This window comes from Crocuta crocuta, unplaced genomic scaffold, assembly GCF_008692635.1.
Source record: "Crocuta crocuta isolate KB4526 unplaced genomic scaffold, BGI_CrCroc_1.0 scaffold348, whole genome shotgun sequence".
NCBI classification, from domain to species: Eukaryota; Metazoa; Chordata; class Mammalia; order Carnivora; family Hyaenidae; genus Crocuta; species Crocuta crocuta.
The window spans coordinates 1,204,722-1,218,510 of record NW_027529573.1 but is presented as its reverse complement, the minus strand read 5'-3'; the positions used below and the strand labels follow the sequence as shown (position 1 = coordinate 1,218,510).

General features: G+C 39.5%; 1 protein-coding gene across 4 annotated transcripts in view; it reads right to left on the bottom strand.

Annotated features, from left to right (window-relative positions):
- Window positions 1-13,789, bottom strand: part of EIF4ENIF1 (eukaryotic translation initiation factor 4E nuclear import factor 1) — a 42,186-nt gene that overhangs the window by 11,569 nt on the left and 16,828 nt on the right. For all 4 annotated transcript variants that reach the window (XM_077761561.1, XM_077761559.1, XM_077761560.1 and 1 more), the window contains exons 5-10: window positions 13,463-13,749; window positions 12,975-13,176; window positions 8,163-8,338; window positions 2,662-2,797; window positions 2,269-2,448; window positions 1,290-1,522 (exon numbers count right to left, since the gene is read on the bottom strand). In XM_077761561.1, coding sequence (XP_077617687.1) covers window positions 1,290-1,522; window positions 2,269-2,448; window positions 2,662-2,797; window positions 8,163-8,338; window positions 12,975-13,176; window positions 13,463-13,749 — 1,214 coding nt within the window. The remainder of the gene's footprint in view (window positions 1-1,289; window positions 1,523-2,268; window positions 2,449-2,661; window positions 2,798-8,162; window positions 8,339-12,974; window positions 13,177-13,462; window positions 13,750-13,789) is intronic.

Sequence of the window (13,789 nt, the reverse complement as noted above, 5' to 3'; positions counted from 1 at the left end):
CAAAATGTTCAAAAGCATCAGGTAAACTTTTGAATCCTCCTGCTCCCACTTCTTTACTCATTCACACTAAAAGAAGGCACTTTCAAGATTTGACCCAAGCTATTTAAAAGCACCCAATCACTGAGACACAGATGAATAAGAAAAGGATAGTTTGCGATCTTTTAATCTGGTCTTCATTTGAAAGTCTACCTAGCAATTCTTTGTATGGACCTAACTCTGAAGCAGTTTATGAGAAACATTCCCCTATAATTGGCATGGCGTGGTCAGATACAAAGAAATGAGTCTACCTAAGATGCTTTCTTCCAGAGGTGGTAGGTCAGTCTTGGCAGTAAGGCCAGGAACAATGGCACCTCTGTTGGAATCTACTGTCAGCTGCTGGTCAGATAAAAGAAAATACCCACAGTTGACTGCGCCTTCCCTTGGTACAAGGCACAATGAATCAAACAGCTACTGATACCACGATCAACTTGTAGTTCCCAGAAAAGATGAGGTTAGAAGAAAACAAGAGGCAAAACTCAATTTAATAAATTTGCTGTAACTTAGCAATGAGAGCAAATCTATGTTTATGTTTTTATTATTCAGGTTTGCCCTGTTTTTCCCCTATCACCTTGTATCATCAAGGGACAGCAATACTGACACACAGGCCATGGCTGAGAGCCACCACTAATGTGTTATGACAAAGACCAGTATGCACTATACCCCTGCATTTGCTGGCACGCAGTTACTACATAACCAATTTCATGCCCCAGAATGTTTTTACATGTCACAGCTTTTTCTATTTAGTAAATTAACAGAACACAATGGTCTTGAAAAATGCATCTTAGATACTTTACAAATCATTCATAGCACTGCCAACTGCTCGATCAAGAAAGCAGGTAATTCCTGGTGTCTAGGAGTGATTAAAAAAGATAAAAAGAAAGATTTACTGTAAAAATATGGTGAGTTATTTTGGCTTAAGTAGCTGAATAAATAGAAAACTTTCTCTGGAGTACAATCCAAAAAGCTATTTTTACACCCTTTTTTTTTTTTTTAAGCAATGACTTAAAGTTATATCTGAATTTTTTTCTTTATAAACCATAAAACATACATTAACCACAAGCTGCTTTATCTAGTTAACAAATAGCACAGTGATAATTAACACAGAAAAGCATCAAGGGCCAAATGACTATTAAAGAACTTCCAACTTACTCAGAATACCGTTTTTTTTTTAAAGTTCATTTATTATAGAGGGAAGTGGAACAGAAAGAAGGAAAAAGGAGAAAAGGCTTGGGTTTGTGCCAAATACTTACGCTGACTTTGGGCTGAGAAGGCAAAGTCCCACTTGCCTTCATGGTGCTCACTAGTTTGTTGAATGCAGTCATATCTCCATCTTTTTTGAGCTGTCGATTGCTGGTTACTGCATTCAGAGTCTCCTCTAAGTGTTCTGCCATGAAGGGAGTTGAATTCTTCACTTGATGGTCCACCTTCAAGCCCTTGAGCCCTGCTTCTACCTCTTCTACTGACAGCACAACTCCTGAATGCGCTAAAACATTGAGAAAATCCAGATTAAGCCAAGTAAGGGAGTATGTGGTAGGAATTCTCTTTGGCTACCATGATGGTTAAAGTGCAAATTTATTTCACAGTTGAAGTGAGGTTGTCAGAAAAGGCTGATGCCCTAAATAGACAAACTGATAACTCTTAAAATCACAGTTGCACAGTGGCAATAAGGCCATAACTATGTACTCAGTAAGAAATGGCAAAAATATAAACCTAAAATGTTATGATGCTAGAAACTGGGGAACCACAACCTTGGGGTGTTTATGCATTAAGACATGATAAGATCCTAATGTGCATCCTGCAGGAGGTCCTTTCATAATGAATCTTCTGGAGACTTGTTATCAAGGACAAGAATCCCAGATAGCCTATTATCAGCAAGATTGCTACCTTCACTATGGTTATTTTATCATTAAGGTTTTATGTTGAGGACGCATAACCTAAGAAAATGGCAGACTGGGGCAAACGTGTGAGAAGCTGCCAAGTTATGCCCAAGAGGACTATAACATTAACTGAAGTGTTATGATCAGGCTCCAGCTAATAAGGAGGATTTGGATGGAAAGTCCACTGACTACCAGATTCTCAAAGAGGTGTGACTGTTTGATAAAAAGTTTTTTGAAAAACATTAAATAGAACCCATTATCTCACTTTTGATGAAAGAGCAGTATGTTAGAACCAACTGCCTGAGATCCACACTTTTTCAAACACCTAAAGCAGACTCTAATAAACACTTACAGCTCTCCTTAAGCTTTTCTTTATTTGCAGAAAGACTGGAAAGAAGAGGTTTTAAATCCACTTTGGCTTTCTGTAGCATTTCTAAAATATCCACTTTATTTTCAGCATGGTCTTCCAGTGGGATAGGAGCAAAATAATTTCCCGAGTTCTGTCCAGGAGAGAGGATGGCTTGTTCCAGACCTAATATTGCAAATAAGTACATTCATAATCAATTGGTCCCAATTAAGCACAGAAATAGATCTTCAACAGTATTAAAAGGGCGCAAACTGAAGTGGTTTTTTAAGTATCCAGAGAGCCTTTAACCCTAATGGACCCTAACTAATGAAGACAGAATGAACTATGTCAGAGAAAGCTCCAATCAACATTCAAGGTCAGAATCTGAAGCCATCTTACCTGCTAGTCTCTCCAGTTCTTCATGTGGTGTTGACCCGAGACTGCTGGATCGGCTTCCTGATCGGCTCGGGTTAGAGAACCACCTACTGAACCGACTGGCAGAGACTGACCCTTCTCCCAAAACATCTTCTATCATCTAAAGGGAAAGACAAAAGGAGCTAAGATAATGGTTTCTAGGTGAAAAGGACAACAAGGTTCAAATATTAAGAAAAGGTCACTTACTTTGAAATTTCCTTTGATGCTGCTGACCTGAAGGTAAGCACTCTCAGAAATTACGATTTTCAACATCTTTTTCTTCCCCTCCAAGGTCATTTCCGAGTAACCCAAACGTGGGCATTACTGACCATGTACTTTCTAAGCATATAACGAAAAACCTCTGTGCCACAGAATGTGTTTTGGATTTCTATCCTTTGCCTCATTAGAAACTCCATGAACTACTTAATGTTCTCAGAGGACATAGTTTCAAAATCAAAATCACCTAGTAAAGCATTCCATTGCCAAGCTGATGAGTGGCCTTCAACTAAATGTTACGTATAGAGAGAGGATGAGAGAGAGCCCTTGCTTCAAACTTCAACTTTCTCAAGGCTGTAATGAACATCATAAAATTCAATAGTGACAATTTTAGAAGCCAAAAGATAAAAAGTAGAGCTCACAGAGATCATAAGTGCAGTCAAAGTTTATTATGTGTCAAGATGTGAAAAACTTTTAACTGTTCTCTAATATTGGTTTATTATTTTTTTAATGTTTATTTTTGAGAGAGCGAGCACAAACAGGGGAGGGGCAGAGAGAGGGAGAGACAAAATCCAAAGCAGGCTCCAGGCTCTGAGATGCCATCGCAGAGTCTGACACAGGGCTTGAACTCACAAACTGTGAGATCATGACCTGAGCTGAATTTGGAAGCTTAACCGACTGAGCCAACGAGGTGCCCCTATCTGTTCAAATTTAATAGGGAGTTTGCAGGTGTTTGTTTTCTTTTAAACCCAATCTCAACAGTTTTCAGTTTAGTAAGAATAATTACATGATGCACTATGAGAAGAAATAATTTCTCAACACTATTTCATAATAATTTCCGTGATCAATCCTTCTTAAAAACTATACTCAAACATTAAAAGCTGAGTATTTTAATTCTACTTTATCATAAATCCAGTTAAATACTCAAATTGATCTTTTTTTTTTTTTTAATGTTTTACTTATTTCTAGGAGAGAGAGAGAGACAGCATGAGCAGGGGAGGGTTAGAGAGAGAGGGAGTCACAGACTGAAACAGGCTCCAGGCTCTGAGCTGGCAGTCAGCACAGAACCCGACGCGGGGCTCGAACCCACGAACCGCGAGATCATGACCTAAGTGAAAGTCGGACGCTTAACCGACTAAGCCACCCAGGCGCCCCTCAAATTGATCTTTATGCAGTGTTAACAATATTTAGAAAAGACCAGGTAAAGCAAATGTCAATCCAAAAAGTGAGGCACATCCTTGAAAGTAAGGCATAAACTTTCATTTCTACACCAATGATAAAGAGAAAATAGGTTTTCCCCAAAACTGGTACATGGATGGCAAAGTTAGTGACTGTTTCATCTAATGCCTGGAACCCACAATTTCCGAAGTGAAGCAACAGCAGGTTACATTCTTTTATTCTCATCTGGAAGAATTTTCTGATAATGTACCCAAACTAAGCCACACAATACTTTTCTTGAACACAAGAATGAAGAATTTTAACTCATGACATTTATTACTTGTGGCACTTCTATTTTCTGATTCAGTTTCGATCACATTTCACTTGTAAGACTTGCACACCTTAGATATTAATGCTAATTTTCAAGTGTACGTTTTTTGCAATAATTAAAATATAAGAGAAACATTATTAAAATTTTTTTCACTGTGAAAAATTGAGAATTGTATCTAAAATATAATCACGTTAGTGATAAACAGGAATTATTTTAAAACTAAATGCTGTAGCCACTAAAAATGTTACAATGTTGAAGAGAGTGATATTTTACAAATAGCAAAAATCTCTTTGCATTTTAATCCTTTTATTTCCTCTGATCATAGTGTAGAAGAAAAAAGTCAGAAGACACACAGGAGGAACATGAAAAAGAACATGAATATAATGTAACTGGACATTTTCTAAAATATACGACAGTAAGTGTTGAGAAAGTCATTTCCATACTTCGATCAGTGACCAACTTTGTTTCTGTTAGAGCTGCTTTATTATAGCTAAAACATAAAAAGTAGAAACAAAGTTATTCATTCAATTAATTTTTATTTATTAAGTAAGCTCCACACCCAAGGTGGGGCTGGAACTCAGGACCCTGAGATGAGAGTCATGTGCTCTACTGACTGAGCCAGCCAGGTGCCCTTGACACTAAGTTACTCTTATACACATTTATAGGAAATGCCACTTTCAAGAAAGTAAAGCATTTTAAATCCAAAAGGAATCCTGAGAGGATTCATCTAGTCAGTCATTTTTACCACATAGCAAGCAAGGATGATCTAACAGCAGTTAGATTTCCTGCACCTTGGTATAGAAAATGGAGAGCTGGACCCACTGCTCTGACTTCTTGGTTAAGACATCCTCTGTGAACATGGTCAGGCATCAGCTGGTCAAGAAAAGGAGCTTACACACGTAATCTGGTAGGTTTCAACTGCTCTTTCTAGATTTTTAATAACATTTTAAAGTAACTTATGACTGTTAGTCTGGTCCTTCAAACAAAGGTCATTTGACAAGTCCTATCTTAGGATTCATATTATTCTGATTATCAGATACTGTAAAATATTTTGACAATTACTAGCTTTTATTTATTAATCCCTTTCTTTTAGTACCAGCCACTTCTATGGAAATTTCTATATTTTTGTATTTATTTCACTCTAGTTTGACTTTGGAGATTTGTAATTAATGTAGTTAAGGGTATACATTTTCTTCTGAGCAAACTTCTGATCACACCACTAAAGGTTTTCTGTGTGGTGGTTCTTGTTCATCACTCTAATAAATCATTTACGATTTCCACTTTGATTTCCTTTTTCTTCATTCAACATATATAGGCACCTGTTATGTGTCAAGTACTGTAGTAACAGGTGCATCATATCTAAAATAAACTTATTTTTAATTATGTAACTGAAATTATTTGCACATGTGACCCAAAATTTCAGTTTGCATAGATTTTTATGACTTTCAACTTAAAAAAAAATTTTTTTTAATGTCTATTTATTTTTGAGAGACAGAGACAGAGTACAAGCGGGGAAGGAGGAGAGGGAATGAGACACAGAATCCAAAGCAGGCTCCAGGCTCTGAGCTGTCGGCACAGAGCCCAATGCGGGGCTTGAACCCACGAACTGCGAGATCATGACTTGAGCCCAAGTTAGATGCTTAACTGACTGAGCCTTCCAGGCACCCCTATGACTTTCAACTTCTAATGTGTTGTAATGCCAGTAAATATAGCCTACAAAAATAGGTATAATTTTGTTTTTATCTATTAGTACGTACACTGGTAGAGCTTACTAAGTGCCATGTACTATTTTAAGCACTTTATATAACATTTGTCAATTGATACTCAAATCCTAATTGGTCATTTAATGAACAAATATTAGAGTTACACAGCATGATCAGTATTTATTTTTAATTGATCCCAGTTTTGCTTTAAGTGAACTTCTTTACAGAATATACACCCTAATGAGCGGCGGGACCTTCATGAGAAACATGAAGACCTCCTTGCCTAGCAGGAACTACTGCTCAGCTTTAGCCAAATTTTGGTTGAGGGTGCCGGCCAAAATGCTTTCGAGGCAGTATACAGTTATGGTGAACTGAAAACAAAGACTCTTAACTAAAACTGCATGAATCAAAATTCAGTTTCTACCACTGACTATATGTGTGACTTTGGGCAAGTTATTTAAACCTCTGTGCCTGTTTCCTCACCTATAAAATGGAAACTGCAGTAATTAATTTCTAAGGGTGTGTGAGGATTAAATGGTTTATTGTATGTAAAGCCTACAACAGTCAACACTCTGTGCATGTTACCTATTAAAAGTTTAGTTTTGCATCGTTCCTCTGCACAGGCACACGTGTTAGGCTTCACAGGTGCTCACATGTGGAGCCATAACAGGCCTATACATTTTGACCTTTTGCTGTGAAAACTTTTTAGATTTCCATCTAAGAGAGTGAAGGGGGATAAAAAAAGTCACTAATATTCCCTCAAAAGCTAAGAATTTTACACCAAGAAAATTAAGCTCACATCTGAATGCAACCCTTCTACTTGCAGTGAGCCAAAGGACTACTACTGACTCGTTGACTGTAAGTGAGAACCAACCACACAATTACCTGAAGAGTGCTCTAGACAGTGTGTTCTTGGGCCACATGGAGGTAAGGTTAGAGACTGAAAGTAAATGCTTAGAAACTGCAGCAATTTGGCACTGCTGTGACTTCTGTACTTTATACTCGAGTACTAGTCCTTAGTGGACTAGAAATAGAACCTGGCCCCTCACCACAGAGAATTTAAGAAGTACGGCCCTAGAATTCACCTGCGGCCCCGTACCTATTAATGCTAGGCAGTATCTGCTCACCTATTCTGGGTGGCCATCTATTGAGGAGTGGGGTGGCAAATGACAAAGGAGACAAGCCAATATTGCCAGTTCTGTCACGCCCAGTTCTCTCTGCTCACGTGATAATCAAAGAAGGACCCATTATAGTTAGGAAGTACAGTCATTTAATCTATGAACCACCAATTTTAAAGGACAGGTCAAATGTATTTGCTGTTGTAAATGGGACCTCTAGAACATACAGATGCTTTTGGGCAAATGTTTTTTAAAATTCTATTTCATCATGATTCTATGTACTTTCAACAACCACAAAACAACTTTGTTTCTGTGTGTATAGGCCAGAGTGCTATATTTTCTCCAATTTGTTGAGGCTATAGTAATTCCTAAATGACCGAAGGGGATAGGAGAAAAGGCAGTAGCAAGTGAGGATCTGGGATATCTTACTGATTACTGTCTACTTTGAAAGTTGAGAAAGACTGGACCTCAACAGTTTAACAGCAACACTGACAGTATTCTAAGCTGCTTTTCACTGAAGAATTTCAGAAGCATCATGCCACAAAGTTACCACCTAACAAGTCAACCTTATTCAAGGAATGCACATCAGCATGATACTAATCACCAGTTATAAAAATCCACCTCCACAGCAGGTCTTTTTAACAAAAACTTAACTACCTAAAAATAAAAGCAGACAATGTTCTTAACATCTAAAGATTTCTTAGACCAATGCTACCAGCCTAGAAAAAGAGGTAGTATCTGCTCACCTATTCTGGGTGGGTACAGAATTCTCAACTCCGTCATTTCCACTCAGACTCCCAAAACAAAGCCACAAAAACTCAAATAATATTTAGGAATAAAAGCCAAATTCCCCAAAACATCTAGGAAAACAATACTTTAAAAAGAGGTATCTGAAATACTCAGGTCAAATTTAACCATATAGTTGCTCCATCTCACTTATAAGTGTACTGCTACACTCACCGAAGCCAAGCATGGCACCTTATCAAGGTTAAAGAACTCATTAAAATCAAATTCTCCCGGGGACTGCTCAGGCAAGACGGCGTCCCTTGGCACTTCCTGATCCGCAGCAGGCTCCTGTGCCAGGATGACCTCCACCTCATCCTCTTCGGCCACTCCTCCATTGCACTCGACTATGCCTGAAAGCAAAACCAAGACAAAAACAGACTTGATCAAGTGAACCACTCTAGACTTATTCTGTGGCCTCAGCCATCATCACACGTGCAAAAGAGCCATAGATAACTTTAAAGACAGACCTCATGTGCCAAGATAGCATTTATAACAGTAAAACCATTCCCTTCCTATGGGAGCTAGGAAAAAAGCTCTAGTAACAAGCCAGAACATCAACACAATGCAGGAAGGATTATGGTCCCTCCGCCGCCCATTCAAGTTTTCTGTAATGTAACAGATTCTTTTTCTAATAGGATTTTTTTTTTTAAAGATTGTTTTTGCAAGCCTCTTGCTGCTTAAAAATAGAACCAAATTAATTTGGCTCTGCCTTCACCCACATAATCTGCACCACTGCTTTAAGTCAGGGTTTGGCAATTTAGGTATTTCTGTGCAACCTGGCATAAGGGCAGTTTTCACTTGCCTACAGGTTGGTTGGGTTGTAGCTCATCCTTCAAGGCAAACCTCAAAGGGTACCTCTTCTAGGAAGGCTGACCTGCTTACCCATTATTACCCTGCCCAGAAAAATTAATCACTGCCTTCTCTATAATCCTTGTGTTGTCTCTCAGAGTACTTATCACACTGTATTATAATATGTGTCTAGTGATACTGAGCTTCCTGAAGGCATGTAATCTGGTTTTTCTTACTCTAAAATGCACAGTACATTTAAAACTCAGTATTACTTGGTGGTTGTTATTAGGACGGGAAAGCAGGGTCTAAGTGAAGCTACTAAGTGTTAACATTTGAGGAATCTGGTATCTTCATTTCAGCTGGAATATGGGCAAAAGGCAAAATCCTTAGGATAAATTTTTTTTTTCTTTTAAAGAAGTACCCTGAGATACACTAGACATTCAACTTTAAATGTTTGTTTATTTTGAGAAAGAGAGCATGTGTTGGGTAGGGGCACAGAGAGGGGGAAAGGGAGAGAATCCCAAGCAGGCTCCATGCTGCTAGTGCAGAGCCCGATGTAGAGCTCAATCTCAGCAACCTGAGATTATGACCTGAGCTGAAATCAAGAGTCGGATGCTTAACTGACTGAGCCACCCAGGCACCCCTAGACATTCAAGGTTTTTAATTTGAAGAAAAGAACCCTCAAAGCCCCATGCTGCAAAAGCACCAATGTAAGAACTGCCTGTACTTTCAAGATCTACAGCAGACATGAAGTCCTCCCGATAAAAAAAAAAAAAAGAATGCCAAATCCTGGACCCATCCCTTCTCAAAAGGCCCCAATAGTCACCTCAGTCTTATTAATCAGACCAAGAGACTCTAAATGCCATCAGCTGCTTTAATTCCAGTAATGCTTCAAACACTAGCCAGCAAAGCAGGGAATTCAATAACTAAAGGGTTAAGTGCTTGCTTACCCGCTTACCCAACACCCAAAGTCTCCATACTAGCCAAGTGGCAGAAACTTTAACCCTATGATGGCCACCAATCCTCTTCTACACCAAGCTCTGTGTATTAAGGCATCACTGCTTCTCCACAGAGGTGGCTGCCATTTAACTACTGTGAGCCTTCTGGCAACCGGTGAAACAGACAAGGTTTGTGAGCCTTGGATAAAGCAATCAGCAGTCTCTCCAGTGGGTTAGCACATACTTACTGGAAAGAGAAGCAAATACTATCCCTTAAAAACTGACATTTAAACTAAAATGACCACTTTGGTGGAGGGATTATCCTCACTTTACAAAGAAACTGATCCCTAGAAGAATTAACAACCCAATAGCCTAATCAATGTCCAGTTTGTGTCCTTTTCCATTAGAGCAGTGCTTCTGCCTTACCAATTTTACCTAGCAAAACCTGCCAGCCCTACCTCAGGATTGACAAGTGATACACATGTTCCTGTAGTTTTGGGTTCCAACTTAAGGATTAAAGCCAGAAACAGGAGTCTGTACTTGGTTCATACATTTACAAAAGAAACTTTATTATTTCTCCTATCCCTTTTGTGTTGAGATGAGAAAATCTCTTAACAGATAAATAGCTTTTGCAGGTAACAAGAATGTTCCGCATGTAATTTTATGCCAGTGTCAAAGTCTCTGGAAAGCAGACAGGGTCTGTCAACTGAGAGTGGGTATGAATAGGATATGCACTAGTAGACAAACACAACTGGCCATTTATCATGATAGACTAAAACGGCAGACCCCAGGAAAGATAACTAGGGACAAGTTTTATCACATTCAGAAGGACCACGTACTTTCATTAGAAAGAAAAATTCTTTTCTTTTTAAACTTTTTTCTTTTCAGTCTTTATTTCTGAGAGAGCAAGAGAGCACAAGCAGGAGAGGTAGACACAGAATCTGAAGCAGGTTCCAGGCTCTAAGCTGGTCAGCACAGAGCCTGATGCAGGGCTCAAACCCAAGAACCATGAGATCATGACCTGAGCCAAAGTGGACACTCAACCGACTGAGCCACCCGGGCACCCCCAAATTCTCTTTTCTATCAATGGAGGAATTTAGCTATTTCTGACTTCTACATAATTTCTTTCTGATTACAGGTATAATGCATATTCAAATTGTTTCACTAATATTACCATATATACATCACCTAGCACTGCCTAAAGTGAGTACTCCATACACATCAGTCTTAAAATCATACAGGCAGTGAACACATTTGTTCTGTTAACTACTACACTCCTAGCACTAGTATATGTGCCTAAAGATAAATGCTACATAAAAAATTCAGGGGAGGGGTGGCTGGGTGGCTCAGTTAGTTAAGCGTCTGACTCTTGACTTCAGCTCAGGTCATGAACTCACAGTTGTGAGCTGGGCTCTGCACTCAGCATGGAGCCTGCTTGGGATTCTCTCTTCCCCTCTCTTTTTGCTCTCTCCACTTGTATGTGCATATGCACGTGCTCTCTCAAAATAAACATTAAAAAAAAAAACTCAGGGAAAGTTAGAATACAAATACAAAAATGAACTAAAAAGCACTCATCATCCCTCCCCTTCTTTCATTCTTGTAGCCAAGGTGAAATTATGGGGTACCTGTTTATCCTAAATACAGTGCTAGGACAGCCTAGGTATCATCTGAAATTAACTACTGGGGTGAATGAGCTAGGACTCCTGGATTCCACTTGGGGATCTGCCATGAAATCCAGGTGACAGGGTCTTGGGTTGTCCCCTCTTCCAGGCCTGTCTCTCTCTGTATCTATAAAGTAAGGAGGTGACACTCTCACTTCTTTTGGCTCATCTACTTGTTGATACAAGAATAGTTGAAATTCACATTGCATCTCAGTTAAGAAAAACATGTGCTTCTTTTATCAGAAGCCTTATCTTTATCATTATGTGAAAAGACCCACTTGGCTGGTGCTCTTTACCCTGAGAATGACACAAAGGCATGTCTCAAAGGTTATTTGAAAGCAAAGTTTTCCAAGTTACCCACTGATGTCATGCATCATTCTAGGGAACAATGTATAACAGCATAAAGATAATGGTAATGTCTACTGTAGTTTAAAGATATTACAAAAAAAAGTAAGTGATTTCTCCCTCCTTTTCTTTCTCTTAAATCAATTCCACTAGCTCATTTTCGACACAAGTATATCTTAGCCTCATAATTTTAAGATGGCACTGATTAAACATTTATGTATTAAAATTGCTTTTTTCTTTCTTTTTTTTTTAAAGTAATCTCTACACCCAATATGGGGCCTGAACTCACAACCCTAAGATTACGAATGGCACACTTTACCAACTAAACCAGCCAGGCATCCCTAAAATAGCTTTTTACTTTTGTTGCCTAGTATCTGCCAAAAGGTGTTTTCCAACTATTGGCTGAAAAGAACTAGAATTTACTGAAGAAGTACCCACAAGAGGCTGAGCTCTGATGTTCACATTCAATCTTTAATGCTAAGAGTAACGCTTAAAGTTATAGAGTAGGAACTGTCTTCACCTTATAAAGAAACAGGCCCACCTGTAAAGAATTTTATCCAAGATTATCCTTTTTGTAAGCAACAACCCCAATACTCAAACCCAGGCTAGCTAGCCTGGCTACCTCAGAGCCAGGTTACTGCCCTGAAAATGACTAATGGGACCCCAACTCTGCACCAGGCACCTCTCACACATTAGCTGTGGCTTTTCAGTTTAAAATGGGAGCTACCTTATCTCATAGTTAATCGTGTGTGGGAGAAGCCAAGTCACAACAACTGATGTAGGAAGGTCTAACACCATGGTGAAGAAGGTGGGCTCTGAAGTACAAAAGAAATTGCTCAATTCCCGGGGCGCCTGGGTGGCTTAGTCGGTTAAGCGTCCGACTTTCGCTTAGGTCATGATCTCGCGGTTCGTGGGTTCGGGCCCCGCGTCGGGCTCTGTGCTGACTGCCAGCTCAGAGCCTGGAGCCTGTTTCAGTCTGTGACTCCCTCTCTCTCTGACCCTTCCCTGCTCACACTGTCTCTCTCTCTCCTAGAAATAAATAAAACATTAAAAAAAATTTAAAAAAAAAAAAAAAAAAAAGAAATTGCTCAATTCCCAATTTCACTACTTACAGCTTCAAAATCAGGCTGCAATGTTAGAAACTTGCCACTTTCTAGGCAACTAGTGTAGTTGTTCCTAAGTGCACAATTAGGCCAATTACAAGCACATCTCATTTTGGAATAGTGAGCATCCCCCTCAAAGTTTTTGCTGACCTTCCTTCACAGAGGCTGTCCGTCGTCTTGTTCTTTTTCTCCCCTTGTGATCTTCTTCCAGTATCTTATCATCAAAGCCAGTCAGCTCAATGGTTTCAGACTGACTTGTGGGTCCAGCTGAGAACCATTCTGGTTCTTCTTCTGTATAGGAATCATTCCTTCTTCGCTCACCAAAGACACGCTTACTATCCCCAAACTCCCTCTGGAAAAGTACACAATCAAGATAAAAAATAAGGTTCTATTTATTTTAAGGCATTTCTACCTCAGTCAAGGTCTTGATGAATTAGGTAATGCCCAAAAATGTAACGAAGATACTAGGCTACAGACTTGAAGGCCCCTCGCACCCCCGCCGCCTCCAGCACTCTCTCTCTTCCTATCTGGCTTAAGAACGGGCTCTGTTCATCCAGCATCTCAAAATAACCTGGTATAAACAAATTGCATATCAAGTACCTAAGCACATGAGGGGCCAAAGGATCTAGAAGACAAACCCTGAATCGCTTGTCCTTATAGTCCCTCTCTCGATCTCGGTCTCTTAAGTCCCGCAGGTCCTTATCACTAAGTCGGTGATCCTTCTCAAAGGTCCGAGCAGAGATTATTCTTCCACTGCCAATCCTTCGTCCACCAAGCAGACGAAGTCCATCACTGTCTTTTTCCAATGGGCTTCCTGAGTGCCGGGAACTAACAGCGGCTGTCACATGGCAGCCCCCTCCAAAGCTTCGTCTCTGTGGGCTGAGAATAACATCTAAGTCATCTTCTTTCACGCGCTCTCGTGGATCTGGAAAGATGATGGAAAGGGAAAGTTAAGCAAACCAGTA